Source organism: Anarhichas minor, unplaced genomic scaffold (genome assembly GCF_050575085.1).
Source record: "Anarhichas minor isolate MPS153535 unplaced genomic scaffold, ASM5057508v1 ptg000003l, whole genome shotgun sequence".
NCBI lineage: Eukaryota > Metazoa > Chordata > Actinopteri > Perciformes > Anarhichadidae > Anarhichas > Anarhichas minor.
In genome coordinates this window covers 3,944,578-3,962,465 of record NW_027466449.1, presented here as the reverse complement: position 1 = coordinate 3,962,465, position 17,888 = coordinate 3,944,578, and the positions used below count along the sequence as shown (strand labels likewise).

Below are 17,888 nucleotides of genomic sequence, written 5' to 3'. Positions count from 1 at the left end.
GAAAATGACTGACGATGGAGACGTTCCCAAGCTGAGGAGAAAATGCAAAGCGGTCGTCTCGCTTTATCGTTTATCCTTCCTTCTGAGTCCTAAATGGTTTTTCTCATGCACCAGAGGATCATTCATCTTCTAGGTAGCCTCGTCAGTCTCTCTACAGTGGGATACAGGATGTGTGGGGGCTGCTAGTTCACTAATTTAGATGCGAAAACATGAGAGGAAACATGAGATCGGCTTTTTTTTGCCTCACTTTCATTATTCTCTGATGGGGGAAAGAAGCAGTTCGCCATGCAGCTTCCTCTGATGCATAGCGCCATAATAAATACTGCAGTTCATGAGCAGCAAGCACAAACATGATTTACTTGTGACACATGAATTATTTAGAGCAGATTTACCTGGAAGAGAAACATCTATTTCTGATAATGTCATCGCTTCCATTTCAAGTCTGTTCTTCCACATAAGTAACCATGGTTACCATAGTGTGTCTCTCCCTATGAAAGCCAGCTGCTGCCAGCTGCAACAGCCAAAGACAGTAATGAATATTGTTTGTGAATGATGGGAAATTGCACGTTCTCTGGACAGGGGCATTCTGGCATGCTTGTGCTGATGTTGTGCATTAGGCAGATGCTCTTCTATAAGCTCATATTTCCTCATGTTATTTGCTCATGAGTCTTGTCTTTGCCATCTGAGATGGATCCCGTCTCCCTGGACCGTGTTTTCCCTCCTCTCCCTCCCCGTGCTCTCCTTCTGCCACAAGATGCCTCGACTTCACTGGGGTTAAAAATAGATATATATATATCCCCTGGTGCAGTTTGAGCCTAACTTCATTTTCATGGGGGAAATAAAAAGCACACATACTGCGCTGGAGGGACCAAGGGAAAAAAAACAATAACCTTCAAGAACCAATGACAATTCAGTTTCTGTCTGTGTAAGACAACAGTACGAGGAAGGACAAAGGTCCAAACAAAAAGCCCTTTTGCTGAGGTTTAGATCTGTGTGTCTCTCTGTTCTTCATAGAGCTCGCTCACTGGGCTTTAATCTTTGAAATGTCCTCTTTAGTTTTGATCTCAAATTAATCTTCGCCATCTGTTGCACAGGATTGAAGCTCACCTACTCCTCCTGAAGTCTAAGAGAGCTTTAAATACCCAAATGAAAAAACAATCTTGCTAAATATTTGAACAGGAGCTTTCATGGCAGGTTAATGATCACAGCCTTTTCAGTCCCAGGGCCATATGGATGTGGATTTCCCACTGGCTGCTGCTGACCTCGATTCATCTTTCTGATCTTTCTCGGTACACACGTGCACACACCCGGGCGATACGCAGGGAGAAAGATGCCCATACAGATACATTTCTTTCTATGAGTCCTCACATCTCATGTGGAGACAAAGGGAGTGAGACAGGGAGAAGACCGGGGGAGACAGAGGGACAAAGTGAGTGAATGAGAGGAGGAAGAAAGTGACGTTGCAAGAGAATGGAGACGGACGAGGATATGACGGTGAGCAGGAGAGGGAAAGGAGAGAATGTTGAGGCAGAGCGATCGCTGGAGTCAGAGTGTGACAGACTAGCAGAGGAGGAGGAGAGCGGCGAGGAGGAAAAGGGGAAGGGCGGGCGTGGGAGAGATGCGAGTTGAGTCAAAGCCCCCGAGCTCCCCTGATTTCTCTGTGAAAGACACTGTGCTGAAAAGATGGATAGCGTGTGCCCTCTCTGCCAAGGCATGCCCAAGACAATGACATCATCATCATCCTCATCAAACTAGCAAGGACGTGAGGCGAGAGCCCCAGACTCACGCCTGGATCTTTTATTCATCATTATTCACTCACTTATTCATTATTTGCACTCAGACTATCGCTTTGCACTGACACCAAACATGAAGTCTTCATACTTACAATTCTTCCTAAAATAAAATTGTTATCTTACTTTTACAGTCAGACTGTCACTTTGGATCATGAATAGTCTTTATACATCATTCAAAATATTGCCGAAATAAAAGATGTACTCTTAATCTTAAATACATATACAGCCATATGTGGACATTTTGGTGCATAGCACAGGAAAAAACAATCATCACAGGTTTGGGTTTAACAGGGTTCTACAGTTACAGAACGGGGGAGGTTTTTTTTATGTCCTTCATACTGTATGTGCTGTGTGGGGTTGATACTGTTGCTGCAGACGCTTTTACTCTGGTGAGCAGCGACGTCACTGCTGGCGCTGCTTATCTGCGAGTCTTTTTGCTTTATTCTGGAGGTAACGTGCATTGCCTTCATCGAAACGTCTCTGCTCCTCCTCTCCGTCAATCTGACAGACAAAAAAAGACAGAAGATTAGTTAACAGACACATTCATCATTTACACATATTGTGCACTGGAATGCTTATTACATTAACAGTGGGCATCTAATTTACCAGTCTGTGCCGTTGTGATTGTCATTCATCTTCTTAATAAAATACAGAATGAATGACTGAAACTCAGAGAGGCTTTGCATTGGAGACTAAAGAAGCAGAATACATCTCGGTAAAGTTGAATGAAACCCCATGAGATGATTTGCAAGACATTTGCAGGACACTGAACCCCTTGAAATTCCTTAAACTTCATGATTTTTAAGTCATTACGATGACATGTTAAACAACGCAGAGCATTGTGAATGTATGTGTCATCTACAGAACATTTGATATTTCTGCAAAGCTGGCAGTAAGGAATAAGGATTGGGATATCAGTCAGTGGTCTTTGGTCGTGAAATTTAACATTATCAGCAGCACAACTACCAGCTTGTATGGAATTTAATGAGCATATTACGTCAAAGTTACCTAAATAATAATTGTTAGGATTTTTTGTGACTGTTGGCTTATCATCTAATATTACCAACAGATAAAATATCTCGTAACCAATATTGTAACCATGATAAGGAAACTCAAACTAATTCACAGAGTTCCACGAATATGGATGTAAATATTTACAGCTCCCAGCTAAATGGATCCTAACGCTGTTTACTGTATGATTGCACTGTACGGTATCACCATAATCTACTTCCATAACAGAGTGTCGTATGCATATTATATATATATCAATCAGTTTTAGCACACCACGTACATAATATATTGGTATTATTTTAAATATTGATAGCGTCATCACACCCAGGGATTCTGGGAAGAGCTCCTGGATTTACATGAATCAATTATTCACTTCTGTTTTTATTCTGAGTCTTTCTCCTTCACTTAGCTCAGTTTGGCTGCTGATTGGTGGGAGGAATAGCCTGCGCGGTTTATTAACACTGCCTGGCAACCTCGTGACTTAAACAACAATACCACCACCGGTGACAGTGTCAACACTTACTTTAATGGTGCTGCCCGCTTCCCCACTCCCTCATCCGCACACTGTTCTTAGGGAGTTCTTAGGGGGGTGTGTGTTGTATGTGAGCACGCACACACACAGGCCTATGCATGTTTTCGTATGTAAAACTGTTAATACCAACGTCAATGAGCTGTTCAGATGGAGGCTCCTTGCTTTGCACACACCAGGTGAGTGGCAGATTCAAGAGCACCTGCCACTCAGCAAAGCTGACAGACGGCGCCTTAACTTTATGGAGAGAGCAGAGTGGGAACGGATATGACAAAACACCACGCCAGGGACAAGTCTAGGGGTCACGACACAAATATGATGAGAATATCAAAATAGTGACGCTGCGCCACGAACACAACAGCGGTGGGATTATCTATCTCTGCAGAGCTGGTTCAGGAGCATGCAGCTGTAGTATTGGTGTGTTTGTTGTATGCTGGTTATATAACACTCAACATACTGCTCAGTCAATTTTGCTTCTGCCATTCAACTGAAAGTAATGGATAATTCCAGTTCATTGACTTTCAAAAAAAAAAAAAAAAGAGAGAGAGGGAGACCAAGTTTCACCACAGTTCCAGTATTTTCAAATATTTACAGAAACAGAAGTGCTGCTCAGACAATATCATTTTAAAGGTACACAATCAGGAACTGTGGAGTCTTGTTCTAGTGTGTGAAAGTCACTGATTGTGTACACAGTCACACTGCAAATTCATGGATTTAAAATAAAATAACAAATACTGTAATACCTGTAGGCCTTTCACACTATCCATTTTCCCTGTGTGTTATGAAGCGCAGCAGTTACATACAAAACCAGTGTTGCTCTCTGATCATATAAGACAAATGTACAAACATAACAAGTACAAGTAGCGCATTTAGGTAATGTCTTGTTGCTGCATATTGTAACAAGTGACAGAGAAACAGTTATATGATGCTTTCCATGTGTCATCACTGCACAGAAAGCAAGCATTTTCTTTTGAAGTGGTATCCAATGGTTAGCTGTGGCCATGTTGGGAGGCAGACAGCTACGGCTTCTTGATTATTATAATATCTTTTGAGTTGTTTGAGTCTGTGTATAATTCCCTGTCTCTAATTAGACAGGAACATTAGGCAACTAGTTAACATTTCCAATTGGACTGCAAGCAGGAAAACGTAGCGGGAGCTGGTCATTACAGTATTACTGAGATAAGACCCGACAAGGTGATTTGGGAGCCTGACACCAAACAGAGGTTTATAAATCATCTACTTTAGTACAGCTATTGTGCGTGCCAAAGACATCCATCATTTGACACAACACACTGGTTTAAAATGATTTCATTACAAGCCCAAAAATAGTTCAGAGGGACTGCAGCCATGCAACCACATCCAAGTAAAACACTGACGGTAAGATGATGGGACTACATTTGACCAGAAGAATCTGTGAAAAGTAACAATATTAAAATGGTTATCGGTCTGTTGCATCTATCTGCAGTTACAAAAGTTAAAACAGCTATTTTTATTTTTATTAATAAGGTGTCAGTGGGTAATATGATAAGAAGTCAACAACATATTTAAAGTTAGACTAGCTATAGGTTGGTACTGGGTGAACATTTACATTTAAATGCAGTCTATGGTGTATTAATCAAGAGTGTCTCAGGCTGTTTGTGCCTTCTATTCTCATAGTTTCAAACCCCTCGTATCTCTCTCCCACTTGGGCCCCCGAGGACTTAACCATTATCTAATTAGACTTTTAAAACCATAGTCAGCTACAGGTTGAAATGGTTTAACAAGCATGTCAGTTTAACAGTAAACCTCAATACTGCTAATGAAGAAGTTAATAAGATATGAGATATGGTCCTCTAAAGTTACGATGCAATAGGAAAGGAAACACCATTCTGGCAGCAGAAAATGTGAGACTGTTTAGGTGAAGGATAGGTTCATGTAGGCACCGACTATTAAAACACTGGACTTACTAGTTATAATTTAAACTCTATTGATTAGAGATTTCTCATACACTACTTGTTTTGTGTTGTCTCTTTCATTGGTTCAAAATGCATTTTCATAATCATAAACATATACCCGTTTCCAAGAAGAATATTTCCAGGTACTGTTTTTCCACTGCCGCCTGAGTTAAATTATATCAGTCTTATCTCGCCCGGCCAAACAAAACTACAGGAAGACGCAGGCGTTCCAGTTATTGTTTTCATTCCAAGAAACAGGCCTTCATGTTATTAGTGGAAAACAGCATTATCCAGTCCGAAGAGAAACAAATGCTCACCAACTGACAGACTTGCACTGTAAAGTGGCCTGACTCTACATAACATTTAATGCTGGTTTAAGCCTAATGCAAAGTAAATGATCCTTTCTAATGATTGTAAATGTTGCTTATTTAATGGCTTGTTTACTCGTTTGCTGTAATAGTTCTAATGAACCATAACATCACAGCTAACACATCCACAAAGCCCTAACACTGGTGCTTCTACAGTTTTGTCCACGTGTCTATGTGTGCACATTATTTGTCCGGCTTATACTTTGTGTGCATTTCATGCTAAGCTGCACGCGTGCATGGAATGTTTATGCTCATGCGGATCACGTTTACATAACCCACTGTGACACTTCAATGCTAGGCTCAAAATGTCCTTTTGGTGTCCCCGTGTAATTGGTATTCCCACAGTGGCTCCAGTCTAATAACTATGATTATGCAGGATCATCACCTTCTGCTGGTGACTCTCTGATGCAGAACCCCCGCTAAAAGCAGTCATGCTTGTTTTATTACTTCTTCAACTTAAATGTCTCCAATCGCATTGCTTTTTACAATTCAGGCAACGATAAAATGAACGCGCAATTACTGAGCACGTATTGTGCAATAACTTTGCAATAAACGTGACTATATGTGTAACAGTTCATACACAGCAAGAATGAGGGCCCACATTGTGTAAAATACAATAGCTCCCCTTTGACCTTGTTGACCATCTTAAGATGTTAGCATGCAAACATTTGCTACTGCAGAGTTGGATGACTGTATCTGTGTCAATCCATCCAATGACTGTTGAGGTGTTTCCGTCGGGACCAAAATAAACCGACATCTCTAGAGCCATGCTACTAGTGTGGCTAATACAAAATAACACACACACAATAAATCATACTGGAACACTTTAAACTATTCATTTGAATATCGCCCACAGATGACCAAGACAAAGTCAGACATCAGAGCCTTGGCCGATGGGGTCAAACGGCCAAGAATAACAGCTGTTTCACCTGGCATGCTGGTCGTCCATTAGGTGTGGACAGCTGAATGGACCGTGACAAATTATGTAAACTTGGAACAGGGACAAGGCTCGTTAACAGGACTGATCGGACAATGCCAGCGAAATGCCAGAGGGGTTCCTTTGTGTTGGCACGAGCTGTTATCAGAGTGGGCACGGGGCATCAGTGGCACTGCCGAATGCCAGAGTCCCAAAAGTAGCACTAAGCTGTAAGCAACCAACTCTACAAAAATAACAACCTAGATATTAACCTACACATGAGTCTAAATACTGTCCTATATGTTTATGTGTGACAGAGATAGAGATACAGTCACACACACAAAAGATGACATTTTAGACAATGCTGAAAGGTGTTTCATTTGTAGACATAAAACAAATCATTTCAAATACTCTTTCTAATTAATTTATAATGCTGAGAGGACCTCTGTCCGTGGATCCGTCTGTTCAGTCATGATTAATATTTTATGCTGTCAGTAGTTCAGCCTGTAAAACATCAACAATTCATCCCAATTTCCACAATAATCTGAGCTTCATCACAGTTTCAGCAACAGCACTGTTGTATAAGTAATAATGTGATGTATATAACTACGATGGCTAGTTTTCACTGTTATTTGGGTATTGGTGTATTCTGGGTTTGTTTTTTTCTGACAACATATTTCATCTCACTGAAAAACTGTGAAATGAAAGCACAATTAGCCCGAGGTGCATTTCTCAAATGCGTCTGAGCTTTAATAAAAGGCAGCTATTTGAGTAAAATAAAACAAGACATTCACTGAACTAAATCACCGAGCTCAGATAGTTTCAAGTCCAACGTTGATTTCCAGAAATGGATGGACCCAAATCACAACTAGAAAAAAGTCATTCAACAATGTACACATTGCTTTTGTATGCTTTGGAAAATGTTTGGCAGTGATTTAAAAACATGAATCCTTTGCAGGGCTGAAACACAACACACAGTGACGATTCCAGAAGCACTCATCCTTGTATTGAACGTTGCGTTATATATCTAATTAAAACACTTTTCTGATCATTTTCTGGCACGGCTGAGGGTCGTTATAGGACATGTAGGATATAAAAAACTGACCCAGACCTGGATGAGATTGAAAATACCCCAAAAAAGGATATGAGGTATAATCAAAAATGCCTAATACTCATAATTAACCATCCATTACAGATTCATGGACTGAGGCGCAGTGAGAACAATCGCTGATACGTTCCATGTGTCGAGCCTCGGATTACCACACAGTCAGAAATATCTGCAACTCTGGCACAAGTGTACCCGTTAACCCGTTGCTGATTGTCTTGAATGGGAGGCATCTAAAAATAAATGTGCATCACTTCATGTGGACTACAGGAGGTTGCCATGACAACCGGGCTTGTTTTTGTGTCACGGGAGGCCAGCTGAGTCTTTGCCAGGGAGGAGGGAGAGAGACGAAGGAGGAGGGAGAGAGATGAAGGAGGAGGGAGAGAGATGGAGGAGGGAGAGAGATGGAGAAAAGAGGGTGAGGGGGGATGGAAATAAAGAGAGGAGGGCAGGAAAGATGAATAAAGGCGGAAGAAGTGAGAAATGAAGCAAGAATAGAAGAAGGGAGGAAGGAGAGATATTATGACACACTGAACAAGAAGGAAGAGGAATGAAAAGAAAGCAAGATCTAAGTACCAAAACCTTCATATGTTCACAATGAATTAATTCACTTATTAACTGTATAACCTAAATGCCTCTGCAGAAGGACTTCCACCAACAGCTGGTATTCAGTATGCACTGGCCACTGGCCGAGGATTCAAAGTGCTGACCTTCTGGTAACAAGACAGTTTTTCAAACCTTGAGGCGACTGTTACCCCACTAAAAATCATCAGAAACACAACAAAGACATACGCTGGTCAAAGGTGCTTCGAGGCATTTTTCGATTATTTCTCCGCTGGCCAAGCGTGCAAATACATTATTTCAGTACTTTTCAAGGGTACTGCTGCAGAGAGGCGAGGCATCCCCCGATATCCTCCCTTCTGATCATGCTGTCCTCTTTCCCCACTTCAGCATTACCCACAGTGTGCTACGTTGGTGGCAACCCTCCCCCCTCTGCTGAGCTAAAACGGGAAAATCTAAAAATAGTCAACACAACGGGTTCACTGAAGAGAGAGCGAGGATAAGAGAACGGGGGGGAATCAACCTGCAGTCAAAAATAGCAGAAGCTGTCCTTTCGATCATGCTATTTATAGAACACAACTGGAGCAAAATCTGCCGCAATGTCATAAAAAATTTCATTAGCATAAGGTTTGACATGGAGTTGTTTTGATGTTACAGTTGAACAGGAGTTGGTGAAAAGAAAGATAAGATATTCAGTGACAATATAAATACTTTAAAGAGGAGGAGACTCAACCTGACCCTCTGAAATACTATAAAAATTGTATCTTAGTGCAAACACAGGTGATACATATTACGGTTTCACAGTCACCGTGTCCTGAGGCACATGTTGAAAACCCTCCTCACTAGAATCAAATAGTAGAAAAACATTGTATTTGGTATATTTGTTTCATAATAGGGTGCGAGGATCATACAAGATAACTTGGAGTGATATTTAAAGGTGTAAGATCCCAGATTGGGAGCATTTCGATGCGTCTCTCAACATGGCGCCTGAGAGCTAATGGCTCTAGCAGCACTAACAGTAAAAAACTCTGCAAAAGAGCTGACGGAGCTGACAGTGTTTACCTGAGGGGGAACCAGAGGGTGGGTGCTACTCTTTCATAAAAACTCCATCGCTCTGGACGGCATTATCATCTGTAACCGCCATATAACACACACAGAGGAAGAGCGACTTCATTCTCTGCTCAGGTAGACATTACTCCACTATATCTTTAGATAACACTTGTTTGCTGCTAGATTAATGCTCTGAATATTAAATACAGCGTAGTTAAAGAAATAGTTCGGCACTTTGGGAAATGAGCTTATTTCAAATTCTTGCCAAGAGTCAGATGAGAAGACTGTACACAGTAAATATGAAGCTACAGCCAGCAGCCATGGTTAGCTTAGTTTAGCAAAAAGGAATGGAAACAGCTTAACTGGCACTGTCCAAAGGGAACAAAATCCGACTACCAGCCTCTCTAGGCTCACTAAATAAACATATCTTGTTTGTTCATTCAAAAACTGAGAAGTAAAAATGTCACATTTTGGTTTTACAGGAGATTGTGTGCAGGAGTATCTAGTCTGATACGTGCTGAGTGCTGAGGGGGGAAATCTGTTATAACAACAAGTAAATGCTATTTGATAGGACTGCTGAGAATAATACATGGTAGATTTCCTGGGGTAAAATTAAAATCGTAGGACGGGGAGGCCAAATGTTTGTCGCGCTTTCTTCAACTCAGCATTATTTGGCTTATAGGCTAATTAATGTCATAATTGCATTTCCATTCCTTTCCTCACAGTCCCATCTCCAGGTGTTAATTGGATTGACGTGTTCAACCTTATTTCCTGCATGTGATTAAACACCAAGGAACTGACATCTAAGAATAGGTTTAGCTTCATCAATAGAGTATGGACGGTCACTCCCTTGTTTTGAGACTTGTTCCATGTTCAAGTAAATGATAAAGCCAGAAATAGCCCCGATTGAGCCTTGTCCTCCTTCTCTCACTCATATGAATAAACACACACGCAATTGGTGCTCAGTGATTTGTTCATGCATGTGCAGCCCGCTCCGTCACACTCAAACCTACATGCACTAGAGCTTTATTTGTCTTTGTTCTACACAAACATTCAGTCGGTCTATATTGCATCTCTATCCAACATTGTTATGCACACACACAGATTTCTCTATTCCTGCCTTTGTTTATCTGACATGCTACATCAGAGCCCTGGCAGCACTGCCTCCTTTTAGATTTCCATTTATAGTGTTGAGGATGAATTATTAAAATTGCCAGGAGATATTTTTTTTTTTTGCCTCTCTTTTCATAAAATTGAGGTGAGCAGAGAAATTACAATGACTCTAATCATCGCTGCAATTCCCTGCCATTAAAACAAAAGCTTGTGCAAGATGGAAAACCAGGTAATGAATGCGTGGACGGAGGCAGACAATGGAGCAAACCAAACACGGGTTTTTGTGAAATGGAAATGGGGAAGAATGACGGGCGCTTTTGAAAAGGCCGACCAGCGGTGACGCACATTAGATGCACATACGTATCAGTCTGGCAGGGGCAGAAGGAGAGGAGTCTGTTTTCAAATAGATGTGTCATGGTGTTGAAGGCTGATGCTTGCGCCTTCATGAGTGTGTTAATGTTTATGGTAAGAGGGGTCAATGCAGCACTTGGCGGCATGACAACCCACCTATAACAACCATCCGCGCTTCATTCTCATAGTTAAGGCCAAGCTTGGCTTCCTTCCTGCTGATATGCACCACTATTCTGTTCGGATCTTAGGTTGACTTAGACCGCAATTAGTAGTTTACATACTTTATTAAACATTTCCTACATGCTTTGGTTTGTCATTCCGGTTAAAGTAAGAGGATCGAGGGAGGCTAACCCAGAAAACAGCTTTGTGCTTGATATCTATTACTTAAAATATTGCTGCTTGGTCTTCACTTTGAATGCATTTACCTGGCTTACTCAGTACTTTGCATATACTTAAAAGTGTAATGATTAGCCCAAGTGCAAACTCTCAGAATTTTGTACAAGTGTGCCCTTGTGAGAATAATTACCTGCTGTTGGTCTGTTCAATTTCTCTGGAGCTGCCCATTCAGACCATGCTGTACTGAAAATTTGACCAATTTGCTGGTGTACAATTCTTATTAAACAAATTCTTATTTTAATAAAAAATAGAAAAATAGAAAGGCAATGTTGCCTTACATAAAAAATAATGATCTCAGTCACTTCCACACATTGAGGCATGCAGCGTATTAATGAAACGCTGGTGTCGGACTGATACTTGGTACCCAAAGCCCAGGTATCGGGACTGAACAAGCCGGATTTGTGCATCCCTAGCTCATATACATTGTTAGGGGTGGTGCTTAACTACAAATCAAAACAACGTAAATGCTATCATTACCAAATTCATCAAGAAGCTGGTTCATACCATATTGTGAAACAACAACCATTCAAAAAACAAAAAAATGTCCGAAGACATGCAACAGAATATGAATTGAGTCACAAAATAAAGATTATTGTTAATTCATTTAATGTTACAACAAATTGCAATCCACTGATTACTTTATTAAGTGCTTTGAATGCCATTGTAATGGCCCCTTTGTTGCATGAATCCCTCGCATCTCGCAGAATAGTTGGACGAGTTTTAAAGTGATCGTCACAAATACAATCAGGGAGTACGAATGGCGCCAGGAAAGAATTTAAATATTAAACAGATGGCCTGCGCGTACAGTGTTTGCATTTAAACAGGGTTTGGATCAACGAGTACTGCCAAGCCAGAACAAACACAGACACTGACGACGTGCAAAATGTCTCTCATGCTGTGAGCTTTCCAAAGGTCACAGGTGTCACTGACAGAAGGAATGTGACGAGCAGGGCAAAAGTAGAGAAACTGAAGGTTGAATTACTGAATAAGAAGAAGACATTAAATTGGGATGTAACTTTAACTCTTTAAACTTACATTTAAATACCAGGAGTGAAAGTAACAAACTACACTGAGTCGAGTTCAATTTAAAGCAGGAATGTTTTTACATAAAACTAATTTTAGTTTGCTCTGTAAAGTAAATGTTGTGTTTCATTGTGTTATTTCTTTCTGTAAGTTCCAAGGACAAGTTTCCAATTAAATTTTTATCAGAGCCCACAAAACCAAAAAAGGGCGCATAGACCTTAAAGGTGTCAGCAGAAGCAAATCCACGGCCAAGGTTTTAAATATGAGCTCAAAGTAAGCTACACCGTACTTGGTGGACGCATCAAATAATCCATGTTTGACTCTCACTCTCTTTAACACCTATGTAAATGTAGCCCCATGTGTGTGGATACAAAATGAAGTATAGGATCAAATGAAAGACAGACTTTAGAAAGACTGGATGGTACCAACCTTAAGAGGAGGGACAGACAGAGGTTTATTGTCCTTGTCCAGGGAGATGAAGGTGAAGAAGGCAGAGACAGCGCGATATTTATCTGCCTCCACCAGCGAGGAAGCGTCGACCAACACTTCAATTTCCATAGACTTGTTACTGACGAATGTGAGCCGCCCCGTCACCGTCACCACACAGCCTAGGGAAGAGGAAGAAAAACGGGAGAAAAATACGTTTGACATGTATATGTTTGTCATTCATGCAATATACTGGTTTAATGTTTTAAAATCATCACGTTTGATTCAAGCTACTCTGTCCTTCAGCCATCTATAGGTAAATAAAGTTGCGACTAGTGTTGCAACTATCTTACGCCAAAATGACTGAAGTTTGAAGTCACCTGAAAACTTTGAGTCAACACAACAATACTGACTAGTAATGCTAAGCTGATATCAAACTAAGGAGCTTCATGTATAGCTATGAGCTGGTATAGTGATATAGTCAGCCGAGGGAAATGCAGGATCTGCTCTTGCAATCTACCTCACAATGTTGCATCATGAACTCATTTAAGTCTGTTCCACCCATGGAGAGCAGAGCGAAGCAGGGCGCTGATCTCTGGCTGGAAGAATTTAACAACTACAGCCAATCAGTCTCTCCTACTGCAAGCCTTTCAGATGAATACAAAGTAGGACCTTTCAAAATAAAGCTTGTTCATGTGTGCTTAAAGTAAAACAGAGAAGTTAGAAAACATGTAAAAAAAATAATGTTGCATTGCAGTCAAAATCTTTTGAAGGTTTTAATGCTTACAACCACAAATTAAGAGGCCACGTCATGTGCACTGCTGCAGAGCATTTGCGACCCTTTCTTTTGATTGCATCCTCCATCTGATCCATCTAGTGCGTTTGACTCATCAGAAATAAGTGCTCTTCTCCTATTTGTCACTGCAGGGAGGGGTAAAAAAAAGTCAACTAATAGGACCGGGCATTGCTGAAGTGTGTCTTTATCCTATTTCATGTGCCCATACTGTGTTATTACTGCTGTTGCCATAGAGACGAGGAAAGAAGGTGTTATTCCTGCAGTCTGAGACAGATCTGGAGTCGATGACTGAGATCTTATAAAACACTCAAAGATAATAACATATCTATATTGAAAATGAAAAAAGGCTTTTATCAAAGTATAAGCTGTAACCTAATTCTCAAAAATGAGATTTTAAAATGTCAGTGGAGTTGTCCATTGATGGAGCTCTTCACTCGTGCAGGAGACTCTGAGATTAAAGGCCGTCCTCATCGTAGTAAAAAGACAACATTGACTGTTTGTTCAAATGATTAAATTTACAGCTCTCGCAGTTCATGCGAATAATGGCTGTACTCTGTCAGTGGCAATGCACAAGTGCCGCCACACAAGAGAGGATGATAGTTGGGTGAACAAATTGTGTGACTTTGACACCAGAGATCATAGTTCGCTTTCCGTCTCCTGCGAACGAGTGTTTGTTTTCCTTAACCATTACACCAATGCTAGTTTAACCTTAACCGTGGGCACCATCCTTCTTGAACCTTAACCAGATTGTTTTATGTTGTGCTTAACTCGGCCTTAACGATAACTAGAGCAGAACAGAAAACGCTCATAGTTGATTTTGTAACATATGGTTTGTTTTGAAGGCTCTGATAAACATCCCGCTCTGTCCCTGAAGTAAGACTTGGTGGAAAGTTTGAGTAGATTTTAAGAGAAGAGGAAGAGTTTACAAGACATGTGCCAATGTAATTCATTTGGTTACAATCATCTGTGAGTGGAGCTTGCCAGAGGAAATGTGGAGAAAAAAAATGTATCTCAGTGTACAAAAGCAACCCAATACGTACTGAAAATTCTCAGTCATATTAACACATACTTCACTGAAGTGTGAGGTGGTAATCACTATAGCAAATGTTACACTAACTGTTACTAAAACGTGTGTTGCTGCCTTTGGCTACTGCTCTTAAAATATATTTAACAGATTCCTTTGGCAACTTTTCAAAATCAAAGTGCAAGAATACTTCTGGCCGTTCTCTCCATTGTTATTGAGGTTTTTGTTGTTGTTTTTTACATGTTACTGACGGGAGCGAATCCAGTGTCATTCAGGTAAACTATCTCTGGCACAGATGTATTCGGCTCAATAAAGTGTGCTCTGCTCAATGACATTACACAAAAAAAAATGAGCCTTGATGAGACTGGGCGGTTTTGTTTTAAAGGCCTTCATGATTAATAATTGATTCATGTAGAGAGTAGATCTTGGACATGTGCAGCGTTGAAGGTCAGCCAACCTGAAAAACTGGCAGAGTCTCATCTCGGGGAGCTGTTTGATAAAGCTAATCTTGCTATTTTAACTACAGTCTACGTGAGTAAAGTTGTTTCTACTACTCGTTTCTATCGCAATTGGACCAAAGTGAATATATTTCTCCGGCTGTGAAAAAGAAAGTACAACTCAGAATGGTATTTTCTTTGTTCTACATTCTTTTTATCAACAAAAAAGCTTCAAATTGCATGTTTGCATAAATGACCAGAGAAGACTGCAAAAAAAAATAAAGGACACAAGGCAATGCAGGTGAAACAACAGCCCTCACTTCTGACAACTTCTCCAGAAACCCTTTAGGGCGACAAAATTGTTTCTTTTGAATCAAAGAAAGTGTCTCATATGCAGACACACTATACTGTATCTTTACTAAAAACCAAGGAACTACCTGATTTAAATTCTACTGTCGTTAGTTATTTGTTATTTTATTTAATTTGTACATGGAAATGTCAAATCTCATGCTGGATCAATGACATGAAATCTAAAATGAACAAGAACACAAGTGTGAGTATTCATAACGCAACACTGTTCCCTCTTATTTCTTTCTCTCTCACCTTTGGCAGTCCCTTCTCTCTCCATAAAACATCTCCCTTCAGTTTTATGCCTTTCTTCTGCTTCTTTGTACCTCTGGGCATTTTGCTGTTGTAGATAATGGAGAAGAGCACTGACTGAAAACACTCCTGTGGTACATCAATGTCCAGCACCTCACTGACTTATATTCTCAGTGCAGAATAATACACATTATTGTTCAGTGCAACATCGCAGTTGCTTTACTTTGCTGGTGTAAAAATTAAACACTTCTCTGTGAAGGAGCAGAACCTTAAAAGACACTAATGAACAAGTGACTCACAAACGGTTACATGACTGCTGCCATTTTGTGATGTTTTGGAAGACTCAACGAAGTGTCGCAGCTCCACTCAGGCTGGAGTTTGACACCGAGGTTAAACTATTCATACGTCTTTGAGAAGGAAAATCAATCCACTCAACATAGATGCCATTTCAGTGGGACATTGATGCTTTAGCTCTGTTTAGTCAAGCATTTCATCTCAAAACATGCAAATGAACAGTGTCACAGACAAGATAATGGTAAACTACAAACGCAACAGAGGAAAACTGTCACTGTTAATTAGTTGACAAATGAGGAGTGAGATGGGATACGATAGGAAAACACATTAGTAAATAAAAGAAAACATTAACATCATTCTTGCTCAACTTAATTGAATCATTTGTATAATTGCAAACATACATTGCAAATGCAATTACTGTCTTATTGCTAACATCTGGGATCTTTATTAATCTCTGACCTTGCAAATTAAGAAGTGTTATGTTGCTTTGTTCATGTTAAGCTGCTTTGTTCATTCTCAAACACAGCTTAATTCTTTCTGCAGTTTAAATTCAGGTCTTGTGTGTTTCTTCTCTCTGATGACACTTGTTTGCATTAACCAGTGCTGCTCTAAAGTGATATTTCTGCTGCTGGACCCCACCAGACTGAAAATCTGGGCAATTAATTAAGTGAACTGTTCAGGCTATACACAGCAGGACCTCCAAATGCTTCTAAACAAATTATCTGAACATCCTCCACATGAGCAATGTGCAGACACAGACCTCGGCCTGTTTAATGTTCTGGGTCTTAACGTCCAATCTCGCTTTATTTAATGCTCATTTTGTCTGTGTCTGCTGGTGTGTGGTCCTCTAGCCTCACACTGGTTTGTGTGGCACCTTAGCCATTATTGCCTATTATTTTGTTCATTCAATAAAGTCAATTTATTTATATTAAATAGATGTAAAGCACTTTGAAAGTGTATGAATTGGGCTTTACAAATAAATTAGCTTTTGCCTTTTTTATAAAAATGTTCCTACGTGATTTTTTGATCTCTTGCGTTCAGCAAGCTTTTACATTAAATGGAGCAAAAGTTATGAATTAATTTACTCTTTCTGCCCTTTATTGTGAGGGACTAAAACACAACAAAGCCTGATGCAAACCACTTGGATCCTTTAAAGAGTTTAACTTCAACCTCGACTGCAGCTGTGCTGGAAATATCTGAAAGCCATGTGATAGTATCTACATTTAGCTTGATGTAGTAAATAATGGAAAGGGAAAACTATTTCCTTCATAAAATTAAAAGATAGAGGTGCAGCCCACAATGCCAGTAGCTGTTTTGGGTGTTTGTTTGTTGTTTTGTTTTGATCCTTGACCATTCCTTTCCGAAGCAGACCACTTGCTTTTTTTTTGTGACCACCTTCAGCAAAATGGGAAATCTACTGGTGACATAACACCTAAGTCACTGTGGAAGCCAGGGGAAATCATGTCACCACCACCTAAACTCAGAGGACAGACGGTGGCAGCAACTGGAGCGACTAGAAGCAGCTGAAAGATGTGGACATGGATCTGAACCAATCTGTACTGTTCGGTTTTCTGCTCCTGAAACACAGGGAGGTGCGTGTTAAATGTTTTAAACGTCCCCTCTCTGAAAATCCTTTTCAGCCACTCGCTCTTTACTCAGGCCTCCTTGAAAAAAACACTTTTGGATTGAGTGAATTATCCCGCTTGAATAAAGGCACCTGTATTTGAAAAGACATGAACTGCAAATGCCGTGGACTTACAGCTGACCTAGCACACTTGCAGAGCTGTGAACTATATAACATTTGCTTTCCACTTCACAATTCAACAATGGGGAGAGATGAAGCTGGTCCTATGTTGACGTAATATCGTAAGATAATGATAACCTCAGAATTTTAGCCCTGGATGTCTGGATCACATCATCTCCAGCGCATGGATACATAAAACAGACACTGAGCTGAGAAAAGCCCATAAAAGTAATGCACTCTTCTACACCACTTTGAAGAGGCTGCTGTCATATTTGACATATTTGGATTCCATGAAAGACTAACGAACGAGACGAATGATCAATTGCTTCACAATCTTAATGTCAAAATGCGGTTTGCTCTTCGATATTTTCTCTCACTAACCGTGTTTGATAATTATTATTTCAAAAGCATTTCAAT

The 17,888-nt window shown here is 40.3% G+C and overlaps 1 protein-coding gene across 1 annotated transcript in view; it reads right to left on the bottom strand.

Annotated features, from left to right (window-relative positions):
- Nucleotides 1–1,800: 1,800 nt before the first annotated feature.
- acot7 (acyl-CoA thioesterase 7) overlaps nt 1,801–17,888 on the bottom strand; it is a 41,350-nt gene continuing 25,262 nt past the window's right edge. Inside the window, exons 9-10 of the mRNA XM_076090866.1 lie at nt 12,580–12,758; nt 1,801–2,294 (exon numbers count right to left, since the gene is read on the bottom strand). Coding sequence (XP_075946981.1) covers nt 2,196–2,294; nt 12,580–12,758 — 278 coding nt within the window. The 3' untranslated portion in view covers nt 1,801–2,195. The remainder of the gene's footprint in view (nt 2,295–12,579; nt 12,759–17,888) is intronic.